The sequence below is a fragment of the Tiliqua scincoides genome, chromosome 3 (assembly GCF_035046505.1).
Source record: "Tiliqua scincoides isolate rTilSci1 chromosome 3, rTilSci1.hap2, whole genome shotgun sequence".
NCBI lineage: Eukaryota > Metazoa > Chordata > Lepidosauria > Squamata > Scincidae > Tiliqua > Tiliqua scincoides.
Window position 1 is genome coordinate 27,355,370 of NC_089823.1, and position 26,045 is coordinate 27,381,414.

Genomic DNA, 26,045 nt, shown 5'->3' on the forward strand with positions numbered 1-26,045 from the left:
CAGCCTGCGTGGGAGAACTGGAGGCCAAAGTGAGACCAAACCAGGAAGATCCATTCTGAAATGTTATTGGTTCTTGAAAGAGAGAACCTCTATGTTTGTAAAAATCCCCTTGAGGGATTTAGAAGTGCCTACCTATGTAAACCGCCTTGAATAAAGTCAGAGGAGTAATCCGATGACCAGAAAGGCGGTATATAAATACCTAATTATTAAATAAATAAATACATTTAAAGATCTTCTGAATTCCACCACCTGCTGAGCCTGGTTTACTTTGCCTCTTGGTCCATGCTAGTAGGATTTCTTAAAACGTTTTGATTATATAAATTTCACATTTTGTTCAACAAGGAAAGAATGTTCTCATTATTTTTGCACTGTCATAGTTATTACCTGAATAGTAGTTATTTTACAAACCAATTTGATGCAATATGTGCAACCTCCTGATTTTAGAAATGGGCTCTGTCAGAATGCCAGATGCAAGGAGGGGCACCAGGATGAGGTCTGTTGTTATCTGGTGTGCTCCCTGGGGCATTTGGTGGGCTGCTGTGAGATACAGGAAGCAGGACTAGATGGGCCTATGGCCTGATCCAGTGGGGCTGTTCTTATGTTTCCTCTTAAGTAAGTCCCACTGATAAATGTGTCTTGGAATAGTCCTAATAATAGTTAATAATTATGTGATATATAATATAACATTAAGGATATACTGCTTCTTCTATTTTCAGCATCTCCAGTGGGTAACGGATACATCAAACCACCAGTCCCATCTGTTTCTGGCACCCAACGGGAGAAGGGACCTCCAACCATGTTGCCCATCAGTGTTGACCCGGATAGTAAACCTGGGGAATATGTCTTAAAAAGCTTGTTTGTTAACTTTACTACTCAGGCTGAACGCAAGATACGCATCATCATGGCAGAACCTTTGGTGAGTGAAAAAGAAATTAAAGCTTCTACATTTTAATCAAAGCTAGTGCAATTACTTTGTCATAGTTTTTGCAAGGCTTATTGTGCTTGATTTAAAAGGATAGTGACATTTTCCAGTATTGAAACCTTGGAATCCAGGGTGTGGTTAGAAGGCACATGATGTGACTTTGTTGAAGCTAACCAGGTTTGTGACTGGTGATTGCCTGGACAGGAAAATGTCTGCAAAACTACATATGTTGCCTTGAACTCCCTAAAAGAAATATGTGACCTAATTTCTAATAAACAGATATAATAAACAAATTGAGCTGTTCACTTACAGCCCAATTCTATTCTCCCCTGCCCACACCAATGCAGCAGCACCAAAATGGCTGCTGCTGTATCCTGTGTGTGGGTGGGAGTTACGGAGATCTCCTCTGGGTAAAGGAACAATCATACCCTTATAATGGGGATAAGCCTTCATGGCATGGGAGTGAGGGAATCTCCTCAGACCTGTGCTAACTAGTGCAGGTCCATATGGACCCGCAACACAGGATCAGTTCCCAGAAGGGGTTCGAATTTGCCAGCCACCACTGCCATTGAACCTGCCTCCTTCCTGGACCCAATCTTCCCATCCCTTGCCCTGTCACCATCCCTTGCCCCTGTTCTGCCCTCCCCCACCCCTCTTGCCTCCCCCACCACTTTATCTTTCTTGATGGGTAGCTGCAGATTTGCTGGCAGGAAAGCTCTGGCCTTCCCACCAGCATTCCAGCAGCTTGCTATTCAGCGAGCCAATGAAGTGCCTTTACAACAGATGCTGATGGCATTACAGAAGAGGCGTTCGAATAACAACGGCCCCTTTAAGTTTGGGCCCTCTGCTGAGAAGATGCAGCACCTCCGCAGCTACCCAGCCAGCCTTCTCTTGGTTTGGCGGGGAGGCTACTCCACCTCCCCCCACCATATTTCACACGCCCTCCCCACTTCACACTGCCCCACCCACCTTGTTCACAGCTGCAGAAAAGCAGCAAGTAGGGAGGCAGCACATGCAGCTGAGCTGAGCCGAGCGGCTATAGCCACCTCTCTCCCTAAGATGCCGCATGACACTCCTGGGGGCTAGCCTCTTTAGGGAGCACGGATGCACAGATTGAATACCTCAGAGCTAGCCTTATAGAGCTTTTTCCTATAACAGCTCATTTCCCCCCTTCCACTACCATGCTTCTGATTGCCCATCACCCTGTTAATGGTGACACCTCCAATTCCCCATTTCCTCCTTCCACAAACAGCTACATCAGTGGTTTTCAAACTGGGGCATCAGGATGCCCCAGCCTGAAGGCCCTGGCCTCTGCCCCCATAAGGGGCGGGAGCGGCAAGGAGAAGGCAGGATTGCTTTGCTCAGGGGCTGCAGGGACTAACATTTACTTGCCAGTTCCTGCTGCATTGTCCTGGGGGTGCAGGGAGCTCTGCGCGAGTGTCTGCAGGGCTCCCCAGCCTGCAGAAAGTGAAAGCGGAGTGATTGTGCTCTGCCTCCACAAAACCAGAAGTAGAGCATGATCTCTCCACTTTCACTTTCTGCAGGCTGGGGAGCCCTGCAGATGCTCGCGCAGGGCTCCCCACACCCCCGGAGGCTGTTGCAGGGACTGGTGAGTGCATCCCAGCCCCTGCGGGGGGGCTGCCTTCCCCCCATCCCTGCTGCCTCCCTCCTCTCCCCTGCAAGGACTTACTGCACTTTTCAAACTCCCTGAGAGTTTGAAAACAGCAGAGCTACATGCTAAAAAAGTCCATGCTATCAGTATCCTGATAGCACCCAATCACCCACAACAATGGCAACCATAAAGTACATACATGCACCCCTACATGCACTAGTAGTCAAAATTGTGGAAACCTTGGTATTTATGAATAATATCATCATGTTATATATCAATCAATAGGTAATTCAATGCAGAATATAATTAAACACACTGTGTTTAATTATCTGTGTTCTATCAAAAGGCATGGCCAGATAACCAGAAAAAAACACAACTGCCATACGTCAAAACAGACCAGTGAGACTGATTGTTCTCAGACCAATGAGGTAGTATTACCTCATTGAACTTTTAGTTGAAAAGCGGTATATAAATACTGTTAATAATAATAATAATAATAATAATAATAATAATAATAATAATAATAATAATAATAGTATTATGACACAGCATAGAACCAACAAGGTGTTAGTATGAGTCAGATCTCATTTCCTTGTGTCAGTGCTAATACTAGAACTATTCAGTTGTGTAATCACAGCTAATGTCATCACATTAGCCACTGGTTTTTTGGTTACTGATTTGTTGGGTGACCTGTACTGTTATACCATAAAACAAATAAGTAAAGTTAATGGGAATGACATGTGGAAATTTGGGTGTTGTTGGTCACGTGTTTAGATGACTTTTAAAGTAGGCCCCAGAACCTGGTGGGGAGGGTGAGGCTTCTATGGGGCTAACAGTGGGAGATGGTAGAATGTTTTGTGTGTTGGAAGGAGGGACTTGAGTAGGAGGCAGTGTGTAGAAGGATTACTGTTGGGGGAGTTATTAAGTGAATTGTGAATTCTGATGGGAATGGCCCCTGGAAATAGAAGGAAAGAGTTAAAATAACTGTAGAAGTCTAACAATGTAAAGTTTATTATCATAGCAGAAAAAATGTTCTCATGGTTTTTGCCAATATGCAAAATCTTTCAGGTTACCCAGAGTTCCTGCAGCTAGTTGAATAGGAGGAGGAGTTGGAAGTTAATGCAGGGGTTGGGAAGTTTGCATGTTGTTGGTCACTGGCTTAGATGACTTTGAAAATAGATTCTAACCATTCATGGTGTACTATAGGTATATCAATGTTTATAAACCACGTTGACTACATTGAACCTCCATGTGCAGGGACAGTATGTCACTGAGGACCACGTGCAGGGGAGCAACAGCAGGGGAGGGCACTGACTTTCATCCCCTGCTTGTGGGGAAATGTTCACTGTGTTTATCTTCTGACCATTATTATTATTCATTTCATATCATGACTATTACTGAAAATAATTTTGTTGTATATGAGTGGTGGTGTCAAAAATTTATGGGCCCTGGGTGTCAAATGACCTGGCTACCCCTCTGCTTTGAGGAATCTGGGAGTATTTTTTTTACAAAATATATATTTTATCGTAAGAACTATTTTCAAGCTTGAAAGAAGCTTTAACAATAAGGGTCCAAGACCAGATGAATGTCTGCTCATTCAAAGAATGTGGGATCTTTTATCATTAGGATATGTGTGCATTGGATTATGCATTAGTATGCATAGGAAACCATGCATACCCCAGCACTCACTCTGACTAGTGGCTAGAAACAAGAATGTGGGTTCCAGGCCTCAGACTATATCATGAATAAAACATCTGTACACATCCTTTAGTGACTTTATTTCCTGCCATCTTGTACAAGGTTTTTCTATTATTTTTTTAAGCTGCAGTTGCATGGATTGTTTCTGCAACTGTGAGATTGTGGCATGGCATCAAGTGCAGAATATATATAGTGTAGTAGTGGAAGAACCCCAGTCTTGTTGTATGTCCCAGGAGAGCTTATGAGCATTTTAACAGGTCAGGTCCAAGCTGGTAGCAGTACTGTTGCTTTTCCGTTGTGCTACTTCCTGTTGCCTGTAGTTGTAGAATGACCATGTGGAATGTCCAAGACGGGCTTATTTACTAATCTCTTAGAAGGCAAGGGAGAATTTTGTGATAATTTGCAGGCATGGAACTAGGTATAATGGGTGTTCTAATGTGACTAGAGGCTAGCAGGCTCTTCTTCCACAATCTTGTTCTTTGAAAACAAATGAAACCCTGTTTTGCTGAAGAGTAAAACATTTCTCAACCCTGAACATTTCATCATCTCACTTTCCCAGGACAGTTGCAGGGCTCCTAAACTGTTTGTAATACTTCGTATTTTTCCACTGAAACTTGGGTGGGAGTGTGAGTTGGAGAGCTATTCAAACAGAAGGTATATAGATATGAGAGTGAGAGCTGCGTCAGCTGACCAGTATGTGTACAGAAGGTTTATCCTCTTCTATCCCTTGCAGTAAAGTTGTTGTGGTTGTTTTCCTGCTTGTTGATGCTGCAGATAATATCTTTATGGGGGTTACTGTTGCATAATAGTGCCTTGTAAAGAATGTAAAAAGTAGCATAGTGAGTTCTTTGGAAGTGTGTCTGCACATGCATTTATAAGCTCATTTTGCCACTGGTTTATAGCCCTATATTTTGCAGTATGGATTCAAAAACGTTAAGGTTGCAGTCCTAACCATGCTTTCCTGAGAGTAAGCCCCATTGAACAAATAGAACTTACTTCTGAGTAGACCTAGTTAGGATTGTGCCCTCAGGAGTGTAAAATGAGAAGCCTATAAAGTCTACTCAAGCAGTATAGCTGCTAAAGGAACCTAAATTATAAGAAAAAATGTCATTCAGAAAGATGAGAGTTGGGATTAGAATGACAGGGGCAATTACTTGTATGTCTATCTCTTTAAACAATGAGCAACTATTATTATAAATAATGACACAGGATTTTGAATTAGGTTTCTGTGTCCAAAGTACAAATTGGCTTCACTCTGAGCCAGCAGCCCCTCCCTTCACCTGGAGCAAAGTTATTATCTTTCCTTCACGTGCTCAGCAAGGGAGGGGTCACTTGCCTTGGAGTGAAGCCTAGAGAATGACTGATGGATTGTCAACTCTCTGATTGCCCTCTCTCGCATTAACAGGCTGTTGTTAAACAACTGTTGTCCTTTAATTTAAAGGGCCCTTCTCATTGCATTGAGACAGAAAAATCCATGAATTTTTCCATGGGTAAAAAATCCTTGGATAATCAGATTATACCTGTAATCGCTTGCATGACTGTCTCTCTATAAGAGTATAAGAAAAGCAGTTTTTAAAACTGTGATTTTAAAGGGATGCATTTTTCCCCTTTTCCAGGGATCAGCACATTCCTGCTCATTTGCAATGGCCATTCGTGTTGAGTCAAATCTGTATATATCAAGGTTGGACCTGTAATGATTTGAAATTATTTCCTGACCTGTTCCCTTTGAGTATGCTTTTGGAATGCAGCTCTTTTGTTGGCGAATACTGAGAGAAACTGTCTTGTTGCCTCTTGGTGGGCTACAGTTGTGCAGACAGACAGAATTTCAAAAAGAAAAATGAGATATGTGGACAACTGGACATTGAGAGTGTGCACAATGCAGGGGGAGAGAGAGAACATGTGCGCATTTGAGGTGATGAGCTTTGGCCCTTGAATGGAACAGACACTGTACCTACCTGTGATTGTAGACACTGAGTCGCACAGAGTGGGGATCGGCTTGTCTGTGTTTTGCTTTCTGACTGCGCTGGGCAAAGAAAAAAGGTTGGTTGAATCCGTCTTGCTCTTCTCTGCCTTGGAGAGGGAGGGGAGTTGGTTTGGCTGAAAGGGCGTGAAACAGTGTATTGCATGTCCTCTTTCCCTCACCACCTCATGCCTCTACTTTTTCTATTTCCTTTGTCATTCCTACTTCTGAGTTCATGATAGTTCACACTTATACTCCTTGAGATGGAAGTGGCAGAGTGAGAGAGAGAGAGAAAGAAGAGTGCAAGCCAGTGGCATAATAAATAATTGCCTGCTTCCAAAAAGGAGTCGAGGCTGCATGTGTGTTGAGTGGGGAGCAGAAAAGCTCATGATGCTTTCTTATTCCAGTCTCCCCCCCCCCCAAGGAGCGGGGTGTGTGTGAAAAGGCTCCCCAACTCTAGCTGTTACTGAGGCGGGGGGGGGGGGCTAGCTCAGAGTGACTGCCATGTACTGGTGTCTATAAAAGAATAAACAAGTTGCTGAGCTGTCACCGTTGTCTGCTCTTTTCCTGCTCTACTTTTTGGCCACAAGTTGACTTAGTTTTAAAGATGTGCCAAAGTGGAGAAGACCACATGACTAACAACAAACAAAACAAAGAGTGGATGAGTCCTTCTGTCACAAAGTTAGACTAAAAGGTGTGTGTGTAGGTCCAGAGTTGTGGGTGGGGAGGGGACTAGTATGTGTGCTGACTGGCCTGGAATCCAGAGTGTTTAAAAAAAATGCAGAAGCTCTGTGACCGAAAGTTTCGCTGAGATGTGATTATGTCATCATGCCACCAGCATACTTACGGTTACCTCGTTCCACACGCAGTGCATACCCAGTCATGGAACACACTGCCTGTCTCTGGATTCTGAGTTAACGTGAAAATTCCCTTCTTTGCTTTAGTGGTCACTGCAAAAGTCTATGAAGTGTGTGTGTGTGTGTGTGTGTGTGTGTGTGTGTGTGTGTGTGTGTGTGTGTGAAATAAGAGTTGAGACAAGATCATGACTTTCATGCTGAATACCTTTTCTAGACTAGACAACCCAACTACTTTAAAGTATTTTCCTACCTTTTTTTGTGTCAGCTATGTTAAATTATACTTTTATTAGGGTGTGTATATAAATATGTTACTTCAAGTAACACCTAAATCAGTGTTCCCAAATGCTTGCAGAACTTTTAAGCCCAACTTTGCCCTGTTCATATCTTCTTTTCCATCCCTTGGTCTCCCCCCCATCGTTGCCACTTATATTATTAGTAATATTTAATATTAGTAATAATATAACTATTATTACTAATATTTAGTATTAGTATTAGCAATAATACTAATATTACTAATATTTAATATTAGTATTAATTTATTACCATTCTAAGGAGAGAAAGCAGGCTTTGCATTAGGAGCAAGGATATTTGAAGAACAATATGGCTGATGACAGTTTTTCTCCAACAGAGTATTGGTGTCCTTCTGGCTTTTCCACTGTCTAAATTCACCATATCTGTTGAAGTCTAGTAGTGTGGATGTGTTGTACTAATTGAAAGCATCATTTCTGCATTTTATACCTTCTCGCGGTGTTCACTTAAAACAGCTGACTTGGCCATCATAATTTTAGAATTGAGAAGCCAGATTTTGAGTTTGTTTTGAAAACATAGGAATCACTTTGCTCTGCTTTATGTCTGATATTTACATGAGCTGTTACCCATTCAATTTCTTATGGCCACTAGTTGGACCCTGCAGAAAACTGTGGCTATGAAGCCTGGGATTGGTATAAGGATGTTTCTGCTTCTATTAATCCCTAGAGAATTCTATCATTAGGCCAGTCTTATATGAGAGCCTTTCCTTGGGGGAAAGTTTGTCTCATTTCTATATCTTACTTTTTTATTTTGTTTAATCAGTGTTGTCAGATTCCTGTGGTTTGGGAGAGGTTGCCAAAAATACTCCTGAATATTGCTTTAGGCCAAGGATTCCCAAAGCAAGATGCCTGACTAACAACCCAATCCTGAGCTGCCCAGGGCGCGCGGCTGCAACGGCGCTGAGAATGGCTCCTACTGCATCCTGCGTGCCTCACCCTGCTGCGGGTGGCACCTCAGGAGAAGGGGACTTTCGTCCTCTTCGCCCAGGTAAGAGAAGCAGCCTAGCAACGGTAAAGGTAATGGTAACGGTAAAGGCGTTACAAGGCGTTCATGTGGGGCTCGGCACTCTACACAAAGGCGTTTGTGTAGGGTGCCGAGCCCCACATGAACGCCTTGGATCCAGTGGAGTGGAGCTCCATGGGATCCGTCTCCCTCCCTCCCTCCCCTGGCACACTTCCCGCCCCGCCCATTTTCGGCCTCCTGCTTCTCTGCCTTCTCTTTACCTTCTGCCTGCCCCCCTCCCCGGAAAACCTCCTCCCCACCCCGCTTACCATGCCACGGCTCGGCGGTCTGTGAGATCACTGAGTAGCGAAGGACAGGCACCCGTCCAGTGCTAGCCCAGCCAGTGTTGGGCTAGCACGTGCGCTGGCCCGGCAGTACACCTAGCAGATGTGCCTTGTGGCACGTTTGCGACACTGTACTCCAGCGGAAAGCTAGATCACCGATCTCAGGATTGGACTCTAAGTTTCTCTGTTTATTCACAAAGCATGCAGGATATATAGACAGTAGTTACCATCTTTCTACCATCTATCTGTCTGTAGTTTTTCATGATCACATTAATTCTGGTGGTGCAGCTATTCCATATGTGGGTGTCTAAGGAATAGATGGAAACAACTTTAAGTTTTAATTTGTTAACAATATAAGACTTTTTTCCCCAAGGGATCACATCGTTTAAAAAGGGAACTTCAGCTCCCCTTCTAATTGGTTTTTTTGTTATTTATTTTGATTTACAGACTGTTTTACTTTAGGTGGTCTAATGAGATAATACAATTGAAATAGAATTTAAATTGTATTGTAGCAGAGATGACTTACCTGGTCCAGCTGACAATGATGGGGGTAGACTAACTTCTATAGCAAGGGTGGTCAAACTTGATTAATGTAAGAGAGCCACATATAATAAACTTCAGATGTTTGCGAGCTGCAAGACATGAACAAATATCACACATACTTTTTTGTAATCAGCATGATATGATTTATAACAGAGAAATGTTTCAATTATGAAGGAACAGAGAAACAATTACAAAGAAACAATGCCATGCTTAAACTGAGAAATGTCAAAAATTAGAAAATGCCAAAACTAGCAAATGCTCTGACCAAAAACAAAACAAAACACATTGCTGTGGGATGGATAAAATCTCCTTGCAGGCCAATCATGGCCCTGAGCCATAGTTTGGAGACCTCTGCTGTAGACAAACACTGAACTCATGTGGGTGGTCCTCTAGGAATGTGTTGGCTGAGTGGCTCTCCCTGCCCCACCAACCATGCATTCATTATCCACAGATCTAATGTAAGTGTAGGATTATTGTTTGCCCACATATAGGATTCTGAACTAACATTTAATCCTGGTTTGCATACAAACTATGGTTTGTGCAAACTGTAGTTTTCCAGGTTCACACAAGTTAGCAAATTTTGGTTTTCCACAAATTGCTATTGGAAGCTTCTCCCCTTATTCTTAGAGGAAGAGGAAATGGGAGATGAACAAAGTAAAAAACTGAGGTTTGTGGTTTCTCTGGTTCATTCTGTCTAACTATGGCTATTCTACATTTAATGGCACAATCCTAACCGTGGTTTACGCTGATTATGGTAAAGAGTATAATCCAACCAAAATCAATCACTTTAATTTTTTACTGGTTTTAGCAAAAGTGTTGGGTTCTCCCATTGAACTGATGAAACTGAGAAGTACTTAGCATGGTTGGATGTCTAAAATACTTAATTTCGAGCATGAGGTTACCAGAAAATAAACAAATTTCTCTTTATACATATCCAATAATGTCTGTTCTCTTAGGACCCAGTCCTATCCAACTTTTCAGCACCTGTGCAGCCGCAATGCAACCTTGAGGTAAGGGAACAAATGTTCCCATACCTTGAGGAGACATCTGTGACAGCCTGCCTACCGCAGGATGCAGTGCATGCCCCACTGGTGCTGGAAAATTGGATATGATTGGGCCCTCAGTGAGTAGTTTTAGAAATGGCTAATGCTGGCTCTGGCTAAAAACTCGGAGGCTATGCTTAAAGAATTATCTACACAGTAAACACAGAGAGAAAATGTTTACTAATATTACTTTCCTAATGTTCTGCTGACCTACCAGCAGAAGTGAGAAAGTGCATGACTTTTGATTTTTATTTATTCTTGCATTTTCTGTTTAGCCTGCCAATTAAGTACTTTGTTTGTGTCTAGAACAATTTACCATGTAACAACCAGAAGCATTTTCAGGATTATGCTTCTTATACAACTTATCTGTTTCATCACTATCTTGTTTTATGTCTTCTAAAGTTAGTAGCATTGCACAACAATCATTAAAATCACAGGACTGTGCCTGCAGACTTATAGTTGTAAAAATCCATGTGCCGCCACCTCCTATAATGAGCAGTGTCTTTCATGCAATCAGATATACTTGCTTGAAGCAACAATGCTTGAAGTGTGCTTGCTTTTACAAAGCTCTTTTTTAACTGAAAAAGAAAAAGTAGCACTAAATTAGAAAATAGTAAATTATCTGTTATTTTCATGTATAGAGGCTGGTAAAATTAGGATGCTGCACAATCATTTTTAAGGCACTCATTGTAAATTTTAACTTGGCAGAGGCATGGCATGAGCAGATCTAGATACATGTTGCATCAGGGTGAACTTGGTAGTCTTGTCATGCAACTTGAAGTCAGGTAAGGGCCCAATCCCATCCAACTTTCCAACTCTGATGTAGCCACAATACAGCCCCGTGGTAAGGGAACACATGTTCCCATACCTTGAGAAGGCCCCAGGCTGCCCCTCCATCACAGGATGCAGCGCACATCCCACTGGCACAACTGCTTGAGCACTGGAAAATTGGATAGCACTGGAAAATAGCACTGAATCCTGAACAGTACGCACTAGCTTACCACTAGCATACACTGTCACAAATGTGCTGTAAGGCACGTTTACAGGCCCTAGCAATGGGCGAACGCTGGTGGTAGCCCAGTGCTGGGCTACCGCCAGGAAGCCACCAGAGCTCCACTGTTCAGCAGTCACACAAACTGCTGAGCAGCGGAGAGGTCAGGGGGGTGTGGGGGGAGGAGGCATTCTGGGGAGGGGAGAGGTGGGCAGAGGGCAGGGAGGAGGCGTTACAGGGGAGGGAGCAGGGAGGGAAGGAGGCAGGACCTTCATGTCCAAAACCTTCCAAAACCAAAACCTTCATGTCAGGCTCACTGCCCAACATGTCTTTGGTTGGTGGTGAATCGAGTACCTCCATTGTGGGGCTACTCGCTTTACCTGGAGGAAGGTGATGAAGGTTCCCTTCTCCCGAGGAACTGCCGGTGGCTGCCTGGAGCATGTAGGATGCAATGGCAGCCATTTTCGGCACCACTGCAGCCCCATGCCCCGGGCAGCTCAGGACTGTGCTGTAATTTATCTGTCAAATTATTGTAAACATTGGTCCATAAAATATAGGATGGTTGAGGAGAAATGGCAAGCAACAGAGTTAAGCAGGGAGAATTATGATTAATATTACAGATTCCAGGACAAACCTTTCTGTTCCCTGAAATCTGTAAGTATGGCTCTGTTCACCAAGTTTCCTAATCATGAATTTAAATCTGCTGGTGCACAAGGGACCAAATTTTTTTATTGAACACATTTTATAGTATGTGGCACCAATTCCTAGGGATGTGATCACAGCTCCAACATTGGATACCTTTTGCCACCTAGCAAAACTCTTTTGTTTAATTCACAAAAAATGTGCCCAGCTGTTGTTATTGTGCCCAGCCTTAGCTTATTTTGGGAGCAATCTTAACCCCTAATGCCAGTACTTTCCAGCACTGGCATAGTGGTGCCCATGGGACATGTGCTGCATCCTGCAGTTGGGTGTCACTCATGGAGGCTTCCTCAATGTTTGTTCCCTTCCCTCAGAGCTGCATTGCTCTTATGTCAGTGCTGGAAAGCACTGACCTAAGGGGTTAGGATTGCACCCTTTGTCATATATTGTTTTTTTAAATTCATTTCAATTTTTATTCCATTTTAAATTTAGATGTTGTTATACTTTTTGATGTGGCTTCTTGCAGTTTTGGAAAGCAACCATCAAATCTTATAAATTACAGTTGTATGTAAAAGAGTTGCCCAGTGAAGAAAACACCAAAGACAGTGGCCATGATCCAAAGCCGTTCAGAGGTCAATGCAGTTACATGGGACTCTGTATAAGTAGGGGTTCCTCATACACTCAGATATATGGTAATATTCTTGGATTCAGTGAACATACATGTGTGGAATTGTATGGATATTAAAAATAAGAATTAGGCAGCCCTTGTTCATGCAGAGCTGCATGTCAGCATTAGAACTTCACTTCCATTAGAGCTGATGGATCATGGCCAAAGAAGAAAGGCAATAACATTTAGATTGAATATTAGAAGTTGTAAAAACCAAATGGACAATAGTGTTGCTAAGAATAGGCTGATTCATCTCCATTTTTGAGGTTTAAGGAGCAAGACCCAAGATAAGTATCCGTCATGGATTTTGTCCTTAGTCAAACTGATATAGTTCAAGTGATGGTAATCTTGAGGACCATTTCAGACAGACATTTGTGTTGAGAAATGAATAAGAGCTATTTTTTCTCCAACTTTCATTACATACATTCATGCTGATAAGGATGCAAAATGAGTTCAGAATAGGCAAATGATACTTTAAGGTAACTCTGTTATCAAAATGAGATGTGGGTTTAAGTCATCTTTGGTTCTTATATAACAACTTTTCAGCCCAAATGGTGGTGGTTTGCTTAAAATGAATAAATGCTCCCTTTATTCAGATTTCTGTGGTTGTAGCTCTTGGCTCTGTATTCAACCTACCATTTGTGCAAGCTTTAGTTGACCTTGCATAAAGTGTAAATGAATGACAGAGAGACTGAAATGAAGTAAAACCTTCATACTGAATTTTCTTTGCGGTTTCTGGAATAGATGGGCAAAACTGAAGCTTATAGAGGCTGAGAAGGTACATTTTAGCTTGGGGCAGATGAAACTTTCATGCTAGCTGTGTCTTATTACATTTTCTATTTCACTGATGTAGGAGAACAGACGACCAGTATCTAAATTTGCCAATGTGAGGTGGAGAGAGCACAAGAAGGATATCTACAGATTTTGTGGGTTTTGATGGATACAGTGACACTGTTAAAACCAATACAACTATAAATAAAATAATTTTCATGTATTCTTTGTAAGTTTCTGCTGCCAAGATCTGGCACACATGCTCACTTTGTCCTGCACAGACTAGGCTGTCCAACTGATTGTTGATTCTCTCCTATTTCCTTCCCCTTGTCCCCTTGGCAGCCAGTTTGATGGTTGATCAGCACAATCTTTGCCATGCTGCACAGAAGAAGGGGTCTGTACACCAGTGCAGTTCTCTTAAATATGGGTGATGACCCCAGTAGAAAGATAGCCCCTTGAAAGAGGGTGTCCATGAATGCACAAGTCTCTCCATGGCAAGTGTTCCTATGGGAGAGTTCAATAGCAGGAAACAACTCTTTTGCCAGGGGAGGGACTGAGACAAATCACACAGGGAGCCTCAATATCACTGGGGCACAACAGGGGTCTTGTAGCTCTCTGCATAAAGATGTAGGCTGGGAGCCAGGCAAGACAGATTTGAGCCCAGCCAAGGGGCTTGTCTTAACCCGTAGGGCACTTTCCTTGTTTATGACTGACCAGAGACACTCATGGCAGAAACAAAAGAAGATGGAGAGGGAGGTCTAGAACTCACACTGGCCACTCCACAAAGCTGCTCTCTAACCACTCAGGTGCAGCAGGAGGCAGGCAAAGACCATCCCATGAGGCATTTAGCATGTTGCATCACCACACACAGGCACGCCTATCTGGGAGGATGTAGCACATGGCACTGTCAGAGAGGGTATTGCATGGGCCAGTTGTTGGGCTCACATGTGATGCAGAACACTATGACATGCACCCTGCCCACCCCTTCATCGCATGGGTAAGTCCATGTCTTTGGTTTTAGGGAAGGACATTTTTGTCAGGTATAGGCAGATGACTCGAGATACAGGTCGCAATCCTATCCAAATTGCAGCACCCGTGCAACTGCAATGCATCTCCAAGGTAAAGGAACAAGTGTTCCTATACCTTGAGAAGTCGCCTGTGACTGCCTACCCACCATAGGATACACTGCATGCCTCGTTGGCATAGCTACACCCACACTGGAAAATTGGATAGGATTGAGCCCACCGTCTCTACATTTTAAATATAGCTAAACAGTGTTCTAACTGGAAAGCAAAATATAAATATACAGGTTGCTTCAGCTTTTAGTTAGCCTTCCTCCATTGGCAGCTGTCCCTCAGCTTGGTGTTTATGCTCTCTCAGGTGGAGGCTTTATGCCTCCCTATAGGGTTCAGGGAAATGGTCAGAGAACCTGTTTCCAGTTGACCAGGCAGATGGCTTGGACCCTGGATCTTCTTTCTCCATTGGCTGTAGCCTTTGGGGACACCCTCTTATAATGTGGTTCCCCTGATCCCCCTGCCTGGGACCTGCCCCTGGGGGAGGTGCCTACTTCAGGCTGTTCGATGTCCCCAGGGTTCTTCCCAGGGGTCAATAGCTCTCTTGTCTCCCCCCAGCTTGCTTCCCTTGTCTCTCATTTTTTCTCTCCTTCCCTTGCAATCCCTTTTGAGGGCTGGTACCATTTCGCAGCTTCGTAGGCATGTGGCAATAATGTAATCACTGCAGAAATCTGTATCATCTGTGGAAACTTTCAGTGAACCTCAGGTGCACCAGGCTTGCTCACAGCTGTGGGGATCTGTGGCATGCCACAGGCACCTACTGCAATGGCCTGCTGAGCTAGACACTCCATGACCGACTCCATCATTGCCGGCACCTGCTGATATGCCTGCCATTATGCCAATCTTCCAGCCCCTTGCAACTATCTGCCTCTTTGGCTGTGGCAGTAGAAAACAGGGGTCATGACCACTGAGAAGCGTACCTCCCTTGGAAAGCAAGGAGTCATAGAGTGAGGATGTTATGGACCCTGAGAGCAGGCAGGCCATGCCCTCTGCAGTCTCCCACCCTGAGGCAGGAAACAACTGGGATGGGACAAAGGCATACCTATCTGCTAATAAGGAGACAACAGGTATGTTGTGGTCAAAGTTTTTATTGAACTGTATCAGTGATAGAGAAGCATCTGAATGTGAAACGAACAGGTGGGGTTGCCCTCCATCTCCTACCAGCAGGGCTGTTGTGCCATTGTAAGTTATCCAACAGACAATCAAGGAACAAGTGCTAGTGAGTAGCTTGTCTTATTCTACTCTTGCAAAAACAATAGCAACAAACTCTAGGCTAATCTTTAGAAGTCTAATGGTTAGTTGAATATGCTGGCGTTTGCTTTCATTTTCTAACATTATGAAGCATCTATGATAAACCCATGAATTCTTCTCTAAGATCGTATGGTCTGTTGTTTTGACACTATTTTCTCTTAATGGGGAACAATATAATCTAGATCCAACTATATTGTATGTTTTCAGATGTGAAAAGTAAATAATAAGAAAACTTAGCAATTATATAGTACAGTGGTTCTCAAACTGGTGGGTGGGGACCCACTAGTTCGTATAAAGCTTCCCCTGTCCCTTTAAAGATGTGATCCTCAGGATTGCATCACTAAGAGCTTACTTTGGGTATCTGCAAGCAGGAGGTGCGGGGAGCCCCACACAGTCCTCCACATGGTTCCCCATGTGTTTTGAGTGTTGAGAAACAGCACGCACAAAGCATCTCCTGCAAACTGGAAGTGGTTTGCGCGCACCGTTTCTCAACATTCTAACACAGGGAGCCCTGCAGAGGGCTGCGTGGGGCTCCCAGCACCCCCTGCTGCTTGCAGACACCCAAAGTAAGTAAAAGCACCCCCTGCCCCCTTTAGTGACATGATCCTGGATATCACATCCCTGCCCTTGCCACTCCCCTGCCAACTTACTTAGGGAGTAATGCTCCCTAAAAGTTTGAAAATCACTGGTGTAGTGCTTTTTGAATTTGCAAAGACTTCACATGCATTATCTTAATGTAATCCTTGAAGCAACCCTGTCAGGTAAGTAAGGCTGCAGTTCATGCTTAACTGATAGTGAGGGCCCAGTTGCATCCAACTTTCCAATATCCATGCAGCTGTACCAACAGGGTGTGTGCTGCATTCTGTGATGGGACAATAATGGAGGCCTCATCAACATAAGGGAATGTTTATTCCCTCAGGGCTGCATTGTGGCTATATTGGTGCTGGAAAGTTGGATAGGATTGGGCATGGGCATCCCAATCCTATGCCCCAGAGCTGCCAGGGGAAGCAGCAGTGCCAAAATGCCACTGCTGCATCCTGAGGGCCGGGGGCAGCCACCAGAGTCTCCTCAGGGCAAAAGAACATTTGTTCCCTTACTCCAGGTAATGCTGTTGCGGCCCCAGTGGGTCTCCTCGGAGATGTGCCACCTATTTTGGTAGCATAGAACCGAGGCCCATGTAAGGCCTCCAGCTCAGGAGGGGCATAGGATTCGATGGCAGAGTCTGCCACCATCTCTGTCCCCTTCAAGGCCGAATCCTCCCTTTGGCCCACTCTCCGCCTAGTTGTGCCCCCTCCCTGCCTTCCCTCCCCCCTCCCCCCTGAAAAGCATCCCCACTGGTCAGCGGCCCAACTTATACCAGCCACTTGCCTGCAATGTCTTCATGGCATTGATACCCAGTGCCGAGTGGCACTGGTTTCAGCACTGGCCCGATGTCCATACTGCTGGTGCAGAAGTGCCTTCCAGCACTTTTGCAATGATGGTTGCCCAGGCAGCACGGCAGCTGCCCGCACTGACTGGGAAGTCTCATTGAATTTGGTGGGGCTTACTTTTGAGTAGACAGGCATAGGATTGCTCTGTTAGTATTAGCTGGAGTGCTGAGGATGAGAAGTGAGTGGCTTAAGGCCACATAGTGAGTTATGTAGAGGTTTGATTTGAACTGGGAAAGCCCTGATTTGCAGCTCAGTTTCTTATTTGCTACCCTACACATTCATACTAAAGTAAAAGGAATGTTCTGTCAGAACACTTTTTTGGTCAATAGATGACAGCTTTTCTTGTTGTGGTTGCCTTTTCCTGATAAGTGTATCAGAATTTGTTTAAGTCAATGCCCATAGTACTATACAAGTGTACTCGTTTTCTCAAAGTACAGGATTTTCCATTGTCTGGATGGAAAAAAGATTGCACAGTGTTGTTCCTTAATATTTTTTTTTTATTATTTTGCTTTAGGAAAAGCCTCTGAGCAAATCTCTGCAACGTGGAGAAGATCCCCAGTTTGATCAAGTAAGTTATTTCTGAGATGAACAGAATTCTCAGTGCATTCTCACAGTTGAAATTCTGCAACTGCACATACAATTTATGGACAGTTACAGACTCCTGCTTCTCCCTTCAAGAAGAGCGTTGGTGGAGAAATACCTTTACCATGCATTCCCCAAATAAATACAGCTGACAACAGGTATGGGATTAAAATGGGCTACTTTATTGAATTACAACCAGATAGCAACAAGGCAAAAACAGGGTAAACAATACCCATCCCAAGTGCGGGGTTCTAAGTGGGGGAAACTGCCCTAGCCATCTACGTCCCCCAGTCTCATAGGGCGTCCACCCGACTCCAGGCGTAGCTCAATTGTTATTAAGCCCGCCTTTCACCATCGCCCGAAAAGGGTAAGTCAGCCGAACTGCTATGCCTTCAGGTCACCCCTGCAAGGCCCCCAAGTTCAGACAAGGGGCTAGCCAGCCTGTCTCCCCGAGCCGGTCAAGCATCTTGAGAGCGGTTCTGGGTCACCCCTGTCCTTGCTGACTTAGATTGGACACCGAGAAGGTCTTCTGCCTACCCACCCCGCACTTCTACCGCCACAAGGGGAGGTCAGCCTAGTGCTTGGCCTTCCCTGCACCCAAAAAGAGTCTCAAGCCCTGTTGCAAATCTGTTAAAAAGAGCCCATACCCGATAGGGGAAAGATGTACTCCATCGCCATGGTAAAGAACAGAATCCCCAAAACAAATTCCGGGATGATGGATAGCTGCTCCCCCAAGCTCCGTGACAACCCTGCCCAGGTAAGCGTTGACCCTTTTGCGGGCCACGTCGACTCTTTTAACACAGCGCACCCACCGCCAGACCCTCCTAGGCAACATGTCAGACCACAGGATAGTGATCCTGGGGAACTGACTAACTAACATAGTAAAGTCCCTGTGGGCCTGGAGCCTCAAGGACATGGCCGTCCTCTGACCCAAGTCATTCTCGCCCAAGTGGACCACGATTACCTGCAGCAGGGGGTTGATAGCAATGAAATCCAAAAAGTCTGGGGAAAATTGACCCCAACACATAGCCCTCTTGGCCAGCCAGTCAGTGTGAGCCACATCACCCAGTGCCAGCTGAGAGCCGAAACTGGATGACATGGTGTGCTTCTGTGCCCAAAAAACTATGGAGTGTCCACAGATCAAGACCCTGGCTGGGCACCTCCCTCGCGGACCTATTGGAAAAAGAAGCACATCGTGAGGTAAGCTCACTGACCTACTAAGAATAAAGCAAGATCAAAGAGGAATGACACATTCCTCCCACCTTGTTACTAATACCCCAAACGGCCAGTCACGGTCAGTAACCTGGCCCAGCACCTACACATCACGCCAACATGGCGCTGCACATGGAGCCTTCCCAGTACCTACACATCATGCCAAACATGGCGCTGCACACGCCAACATGGCGCTGCACATGGAGCCTTCCCGGCCCCTACACATCACGCCAACACGGCGCTGCACATGGAGCCGGCACGGCACCTCCATTACCGAACATAGTATTTAAAGGCACCAGAGCGCCATCTGCCGATGCGCCTGATGCCCTGGGGGGAGAAACCAATGTGAGTTGCAGCGGATGCCGCCCCAATTCTAAATGATTGAAGCCCAAAAAGTTCAGGCCTCAGACCCAACTGAGCCAACGCTTTTTAAAAATGGCCTGAAACTGATAAAGTGAGAGGGGGGAATGATCCCTATGGCGAAACAGCGGACCCGATCCTGCAGAAGCCAAGAGGCAGTACTGTTCCATGACAGATAAGGCGCCGCATCGGAGCCTGTTTCAGCCCCGACTGGTCCGTTTTGGACACCCACAAGTGGAGGGACAAGCTCCCGGGCCTTAAAACACAGTCACTCCACTGCAGGACTCTTGTCAGTGGGGGCAAGTTGTGACCTAACCAACACCTCAGCTGGGCGAAAAGCCCCATAGAACATTACCAGAGTCACTGCCCGAAACAGCAGAGACTCAAAGGCTGAGGAACACATGGCACTAAACTCCATGCTCAGCCCGTGCAAAATGGTGGGGGTAATAGGTAGGCGCTTATCTGGGCTGGCAGGGAATTTCCTTCTAAAACCAGCCACCATTTTCTGCACCCTAAACTCCTTGGTGAAATCCTGAATACCCCAGGCCTGTGACTGAAAGGAAATGGCAGCCAGATAAATGGACATAGATTTACTAGATATCCCCCTATTATGCAGTCCCAAAATGAACTGCATAAGAGTGTGGGGCGCAAATGGTCCCTGTTCTGGCACCGAAGCCAACCTACAGAAATTACAAAACTCACAGCTCTTACTCAAGTAGCTGGCTCGGGTAGATGAAGCCAGCGATGCCCAGATGGCTTCTTGGGCCTCATCATACCAAGTCCCCACAGCCATGGGATCCTGACTGGCCTCGGTGGCTAGCTGCCGAAAGCGCTCTTCCTGAAATCGAGAGAGAGCATCGGCTATGCTATTTTCAATCCCAGGTACATGCCTGGCTGAGAAAACAGTGTTAATAGCAAGGCACTGCTTAACAAAGACTCTAACCAAATTCATAACCCGGGGGGATTTGGAGGTCTGCATATTTATTATGTGGACCACAGCCTGATTATCACACCAAAAACGAACTGAGGAGTTGGCAAACTCCCCAGCCCATAGGTGGACAGCCACGACAATCGGGAAGAGCTCTAAAAATGTTAGGTCCCTGGTGATCTCCTCCTGAACCCAAACCTATGACCAGGGAACTGCACACCAGCGTCCTCTAAAGAACACTCCAAATCCCAAACCTTCCGCAGCATCTGAGTGAACCTGGAGCTCAGCTTCAATAAACTGCAAAGGTCTCCAAAATGAGATGCTGTTGAAATCTTTCAAAAATTCCAGCCACAGTTTCAAATCCTTCCTCATACCCAATGACACCCGAAGTCTGTGGGACGGGCGTCTAAGCCCTGCCATAGCATCGCATAAACGACGCACAAAGGCCCTGCGCAGGGGCAATGACCTTACAGGCAAAATTAAGGTGACCCACCAGACTTTGTAATTTCCTTAACGTTAACTTACGGGATCCTAGGGCACTAGTTAACATCCCAGTCAATTTGTCTAATTTATCCCTTGGCAGGCGACTGGTCTGCATTACCGAGTCCAACTCAATACCTAAAAAGGTGAGCTTACTCAGGGGGCCCTCTGTCTTATCATGTGCCAGGGGGACGCCCAGCTGTCCACACAGTGCAGCAAAATCACCCAGGAGCCGGGCACAATCACCAGACCCAGATGGCCCCATAAAAAGGAAATCATCAAGGTAGTGGGCAGTGGATTGCAACCCCGTTCTGAAGCGCACAATCTATTCAAAAAATGAACTGAACGCCTCAAAAACCAAACAGGAAATTGAATACCCCATTGGCAAAGCCCTATCTATGTAATAACCCCCTTCAAACTGAAAACCCAACTGACAGAAATCCTGGGGGTACACTGGAAGTAGTCTAAAGGCAGATTGAATATCTGCCTTGGCCATCAAAGCCCCAGGGCCACACCTCTTGAGGCGGGCAACAGCCTCGTCTAAAGAAGTGTATCTGACTGAACACAGGTGTTCAGGGTTTTGAATCCACTGTGCACCACCTGGTGCTGTAGGCTGTTCGGGTTTGGAACAGGCAACCAAATGCCTGCTGCCCGCCCTATCCCCCAGCATCACCCTGGCAGGCAGAACCAGCTGCACCCAGAGTTCCCACTGGGGTACCGTCCACTCAGGAGCTGGGTCCTGCGAGGCCCTGATGTGAAAATGATGGTCATAAGCCATCCAAGCCGCACCAGCATGATCGCGAAATGAGCGATGAATGATGTCCAGGTATTCAAACAGCTTCCCCGCCTTTTTCGGGTGCAACTGGACAGTGACCCCAGAATAGACAATGAACCCGTTCAGCGAATTGGTCCAATTCTTGTCTATTTTCCTCTGCCCAATGGTTTCCTTGTTACGCACAGGGTCGCCCACTTTGGGGGTAGGCTCGGGCTCAATATGCAGGAGACTGAACATATCCACAAAGTCACCTCGCCATATCTTCTCCTTGACAGACAAGGCAAGATGAGAACCCAGAGGGATGGTTATGATTCCATACAAAACCTTAGGTTTCTCCTCCACCAATCCCAGAGAATCAACCCCCCAGTCCAAATCCTGCTTTTCCAAATCAGGTTCGGGTGTAGCAGGGTATTGGCAATAAGGGGGGGGGGTATTCTGTGGGCCTTGGGTACAGATTTGGGGTAGGGATATGCCCAACCAAGGGCCCAAGGGTACTGCGGGTAGCTATGACCCTGCCAAAAAGAAGGAGGCCCCCAAGGAGACCAGGGCTGATCTGGGGCAGCCCGGCTAGGGGCCCAAGGATGGCCCTCCTGCTCATCCCACACCAGCTCAAGATTCTGGGCAAAGTCACACCCTGGCTCACCTTGCCACCGCTGACGCTATAGGCCTGCAGCCGAGTCCTCTTAATTGGATGAACAACCTCTACATCAGGAGAGCTGCATTCCTGCGTGTCACCCTCCTCGACAGTGACCCGCTCATCGTCTAGGGCAGAGACCTGCTGGGGAGGGAGAGAGGCCCCTTTTCTTTTCCTGGCTGACCTATGAGGCCCAGGAACTGTACCGGAGCTTGAGCCCCCGTCCCGCCTTCCGAAGAGCCTTCTTCTTTTGTCTTGCATCATAGCGAGCCATAAAGGCCACAACTCCGCCATTTGCTCCTCATCATCCGATGAGGAGGGAGGGGAGGGGGGCAGTACCGGGACTGGTTTTTTGGCGGCCTTACCGCCCAACTTCTGTACCCTCTTCCCCATGTTAACACCCCCCAAGTAATATCCAATAAGGGGCCCACCACCCCCAGTGTTCTTGTTTTAACTGGAGGATACAATTGCCTGTAGAAGGGCACGATCACTGCAGAGAAGGCTGCAGCACTCCGTCCACGCCGTAGGCTTGCTGCACCATGCTTGCCAGATGCTCGCTGGAGATCCACCTAACCCTGTGGAAGGACGACCCGTGTGCTTTATTAGCCCTCAAAATGGCCGCTGGGAGGTTGGAGGAGCCTCAAAATGGCAGCACGCCACAAGGGAGCTGCCCAAAATGGTGCCGCGCCACAAGGCACCCCCCAATGGCCGCCGCACTGCACCCTCAAGCTGGTCCCCCAGGCAAGGTCCACAGGTTAGCTGCCCACAACGGGCATCAGCCACCCCTCGTGGACCCACGGAGGCCCCCCCCCGCAGCTGCCACTCACGGGGTGCGCGAGCCCGCAGCTCCCCGGAGCGCGGCAGGCAGAGCGCACAATGGCCAACCCACCCCCGCTGTCGCTGCTTGCGGGGCACTGTGTCCGCCGCTTCCGGAGCGACGTGCAGAGCGCGCAGTTCACCCCTCCCAGAGAGGCCACCCACTGCCGCTCAAGGACGGGAGCTTGCCAGCGTGGATCCCCGCGCTCCAAGCCCTGTAGTCGGGCAGCCTCTCCTCCGCTCCTGGAAAAGCGTCCGCACCGGTCGCTTCCAGGAACGGACTGAGCTGAGTCTAGCGCCTGCGCACTAGAACTAGCCCAGTTGTCCCGCCCTCTAAGGCCAGCCAGCCAGCCAGCCAATCAGCTGGCAGCAAAGCCCTGCTGCTGGCTGAATAGGGGTGCAGGCATGGCAATCATTGCTAGCGCGCCATAGAGGCGTGCTAGCAGCCTTTTTGCTCATTTCTCTTCTGAACACATTTTATTTGCTATGGGTAGATTTATCTCTATTTCTGCATGCATATTATGGCTCAGTGGTTGCTTTTTGGTTTGTTTATTTGTTTAAGTGTTGTGATTGCAGGAAATAAGTCCCCACTTCAGATGTGCACAATTACTATCTCATTGACTTGAGGGAAGAACACCACACAGAGTTTTGTACCCATAATGAAGAATGTTGATAGGAATTCCCTGCACAGAGTACATTTAGGAATTGAAGTTTGACATGGCTACAAAGCAGAAAATATCTATAGTTGTCCTGAAGTCCTTAAATTGGTCTCAACTAATGCACCACCAGTAGCAGTACTTTCCAACTCCACTGCCATGCTGACTTCCAAGGGGCTAGTGTTTCAAGTCCAAATTTGCTTGAAAGGTCTATTCTAACAGAAATGTCATTGCATTATGTGGCAGTCCAGAGAATCGCTGTGCGCTGCTAAAAAAAAAACACCCCGCAAAATGCTTTACATTTGTCAAGGATTGCTTCAGGTGCACAGATAATAGTGTGGTGCCTGAGTAGAACTGACATTTATAAATTCCCTTGACTCCCTTTTGTTCATTGGACTTCTATTGTCCATTTTATAGTTTGATTTATTTTTAGTTAACTTTCATTTACCTCAAAGACGTAATAGCATTTAGACATCAAGCTATCTTTAAAGCAATGTGTGAGCACAAGTTTCAATGTTGAATAGTGTCAAACCCCAAAGGGTAGTAGCTCCATAGTTGAACGTAAAATGTACTTGGCAACATGGAAAGCTTTATCCAATAAAAATGTAGCGTGATGAATTGAGTTCAAATTGCATAGGTGAGGTAGGAATGTTTGAAAAAACAATTAAAGTCTAATTCTGTATTGAGTTGAGCTAAGAATTTGTATTCTTATATTTTTATTCTATTTAGTTTTAAACTTTCTTGTGAGATGTACAGAGCATATGCATAATAAAATTCTACTTGGAGCTAAGGGGGAAATGTGTCCAGTAAAGCAGATTTAGTATTTTCTGCTTGAGACTTTTCCCTTCTCCAGGGGCTGTGCCCAGACTAGCAGTCTTTCATCTACTTCCAGGAGCCCACAGGCTTGAGCAAATGTTTACCAGTGGCCCTTCACAATACTGTAAAGCTTCCAACCCAATCCTAAGTTTCAGGATAATCATTCTCATATCAGGCTTAAATTGTATTGCCATCTGTCCTGTAACCTGGGGCCCAATTCTATCCAACTTTCCACTGCTGGTGCAGCTATGCTAATAGGGCATGTGCTGTATCCTGCAGTGGTGGGGCAGTCATGGAGGCTTCTTCAAGGTAAGAGAACACTTGTTCCCTTATCGCAGGGCTACATTGTGGCTATAATGGCACTGAAAGGTGGATAGGTTCGGGCCTTTAGTGTAACATCTGGGGTTTGTTTTACCTAATGAGAATTTGTGTGGCAAAGTTTCCTTAAAATCTAGAAACTGGGAAGCTGACGTACTTGCTTTGAAAACCAAAGCAGCACATAGCATTTTATTTCTTTTTAACAAGCAACATTTATTTAACACTTTGTTTTAAAAATATCTCTTAGGCCATAGCCACCTTATTTCACAAACAATGGATTGATTTGTGTCAACAGAAAGAATTGTTAGCTTGCTAGTCACTGGAGAAACAAAATAAAAGGGTATTTCCCCAAACAAACAAAAACTAATCTCAGAAAAGAAGAACTTCTTCACTGCATCACTATGGCATTGCCAGAAGATGTGGTTGTAGCCACCAGCATAGATGGTTCTACAAATTCCTGGAGGATAGGTCTGGCCATAGCTACTTGTCATGGTGGTTATATGCTACTTCAAGGTTTTGAATTAGTATGCAATTGTATATACCTGTTGCTGGAGTGCAGCAACAGGAGATGTTCTTGCCTCCAAGCCCTGATTTTGGACTTCCTGGAGGCATCTGATGGGTCACCATGGGAGACAGAATGCTGAACGAGATGAATCTTCAGTTCAGCAGGACTGACCTTATAATTTTATGTTAGATTTGCATGAGAATCGGCTCATGAAGATAGGAAGAAGCTGTCTTGCTGTCCTCTTCCCCCCCCCTTACCTCTCTGAACTTGGTTGCTTTGGACACTGGTTGAAGGGTTCGTCTTCCCTTACCCTGTTGGCGTATGAAAATTGGACTCAAGTCACCCATTTGATGTGTGAATGGGGTAAACATATGGTCAGTCAGAGATGAGTGATCTGACTCAGATCTGACTGAGATGGTCAGTTAGCGATGGTCAGCAGAGACGGCCTCTTCAAGATTCTCCCCAAGATCGGATGTCCACCCAGGCTCCTCAGCATCATCAGATCTTTCCACAAGGACATGAAGGGCACTGTTGTCTTCAATGGCTCCACATCCGACCCCTTTGACATCCGAAGCGGAGTCAAGCAGGGCTCTGTTCTTGTGCCAACCTTGTTTGGGATTTTCTTCGCTGTCCTGCTGAAGCAGGCCTTTGGAACTGCAAAAGAAGGCATCTATCTCTGGACCAGATCAGACGGAAAGCTCTTCAACCTCTCCAGACTGAGAGCAAAGTCCAAAGTCCAGCTGAAATGTCTGCGTGACTTCCTCTTTGCCGACGATGCCGACGATGTCACTACCCACTCTGCCAAAGATCTTCAGCAGCTCATGGATCGTTTCAGCAAGGCCTGCCAAGATTTTGGACTGACGATCAGCCTGAAGAAAACACAGGTCATGGTTCAGGATGTGGACTCACCT

The 26,045-nt window shown here is 45.8% G+C and overlaps 1 protein-coding gene across 4 annotated transcripts in view; it reads left to right on the forward strand.

Annotated features, from left to right (window-relative positions):
* FRY (FRY microtubule binding protein) overlaps positions 1–26,045 on the forward strand; it is a 256,079-nt gene that overhangs the window by 93,961 nt on the left and 136,073 nt on the right. For all 4 annotated transcript variants that reach the window (XM_066620128.1, XM_066620125.1, XM_066620127.1 and 1 more), the window contains 2 exons: positions 717–916; positions 17,567–17,620. In XM_066620128.1, the coding sequence (XP_066476225.1) occupies positions 797–916; positions 17,567–17,620 (174 nt within the window). In that variant the 5' untranslated portion in view covers positions 717–796. The remainder of the gene's footprint in view (positions 1–716; positions 917–17,566; positions 17,621–26,045) is intronic.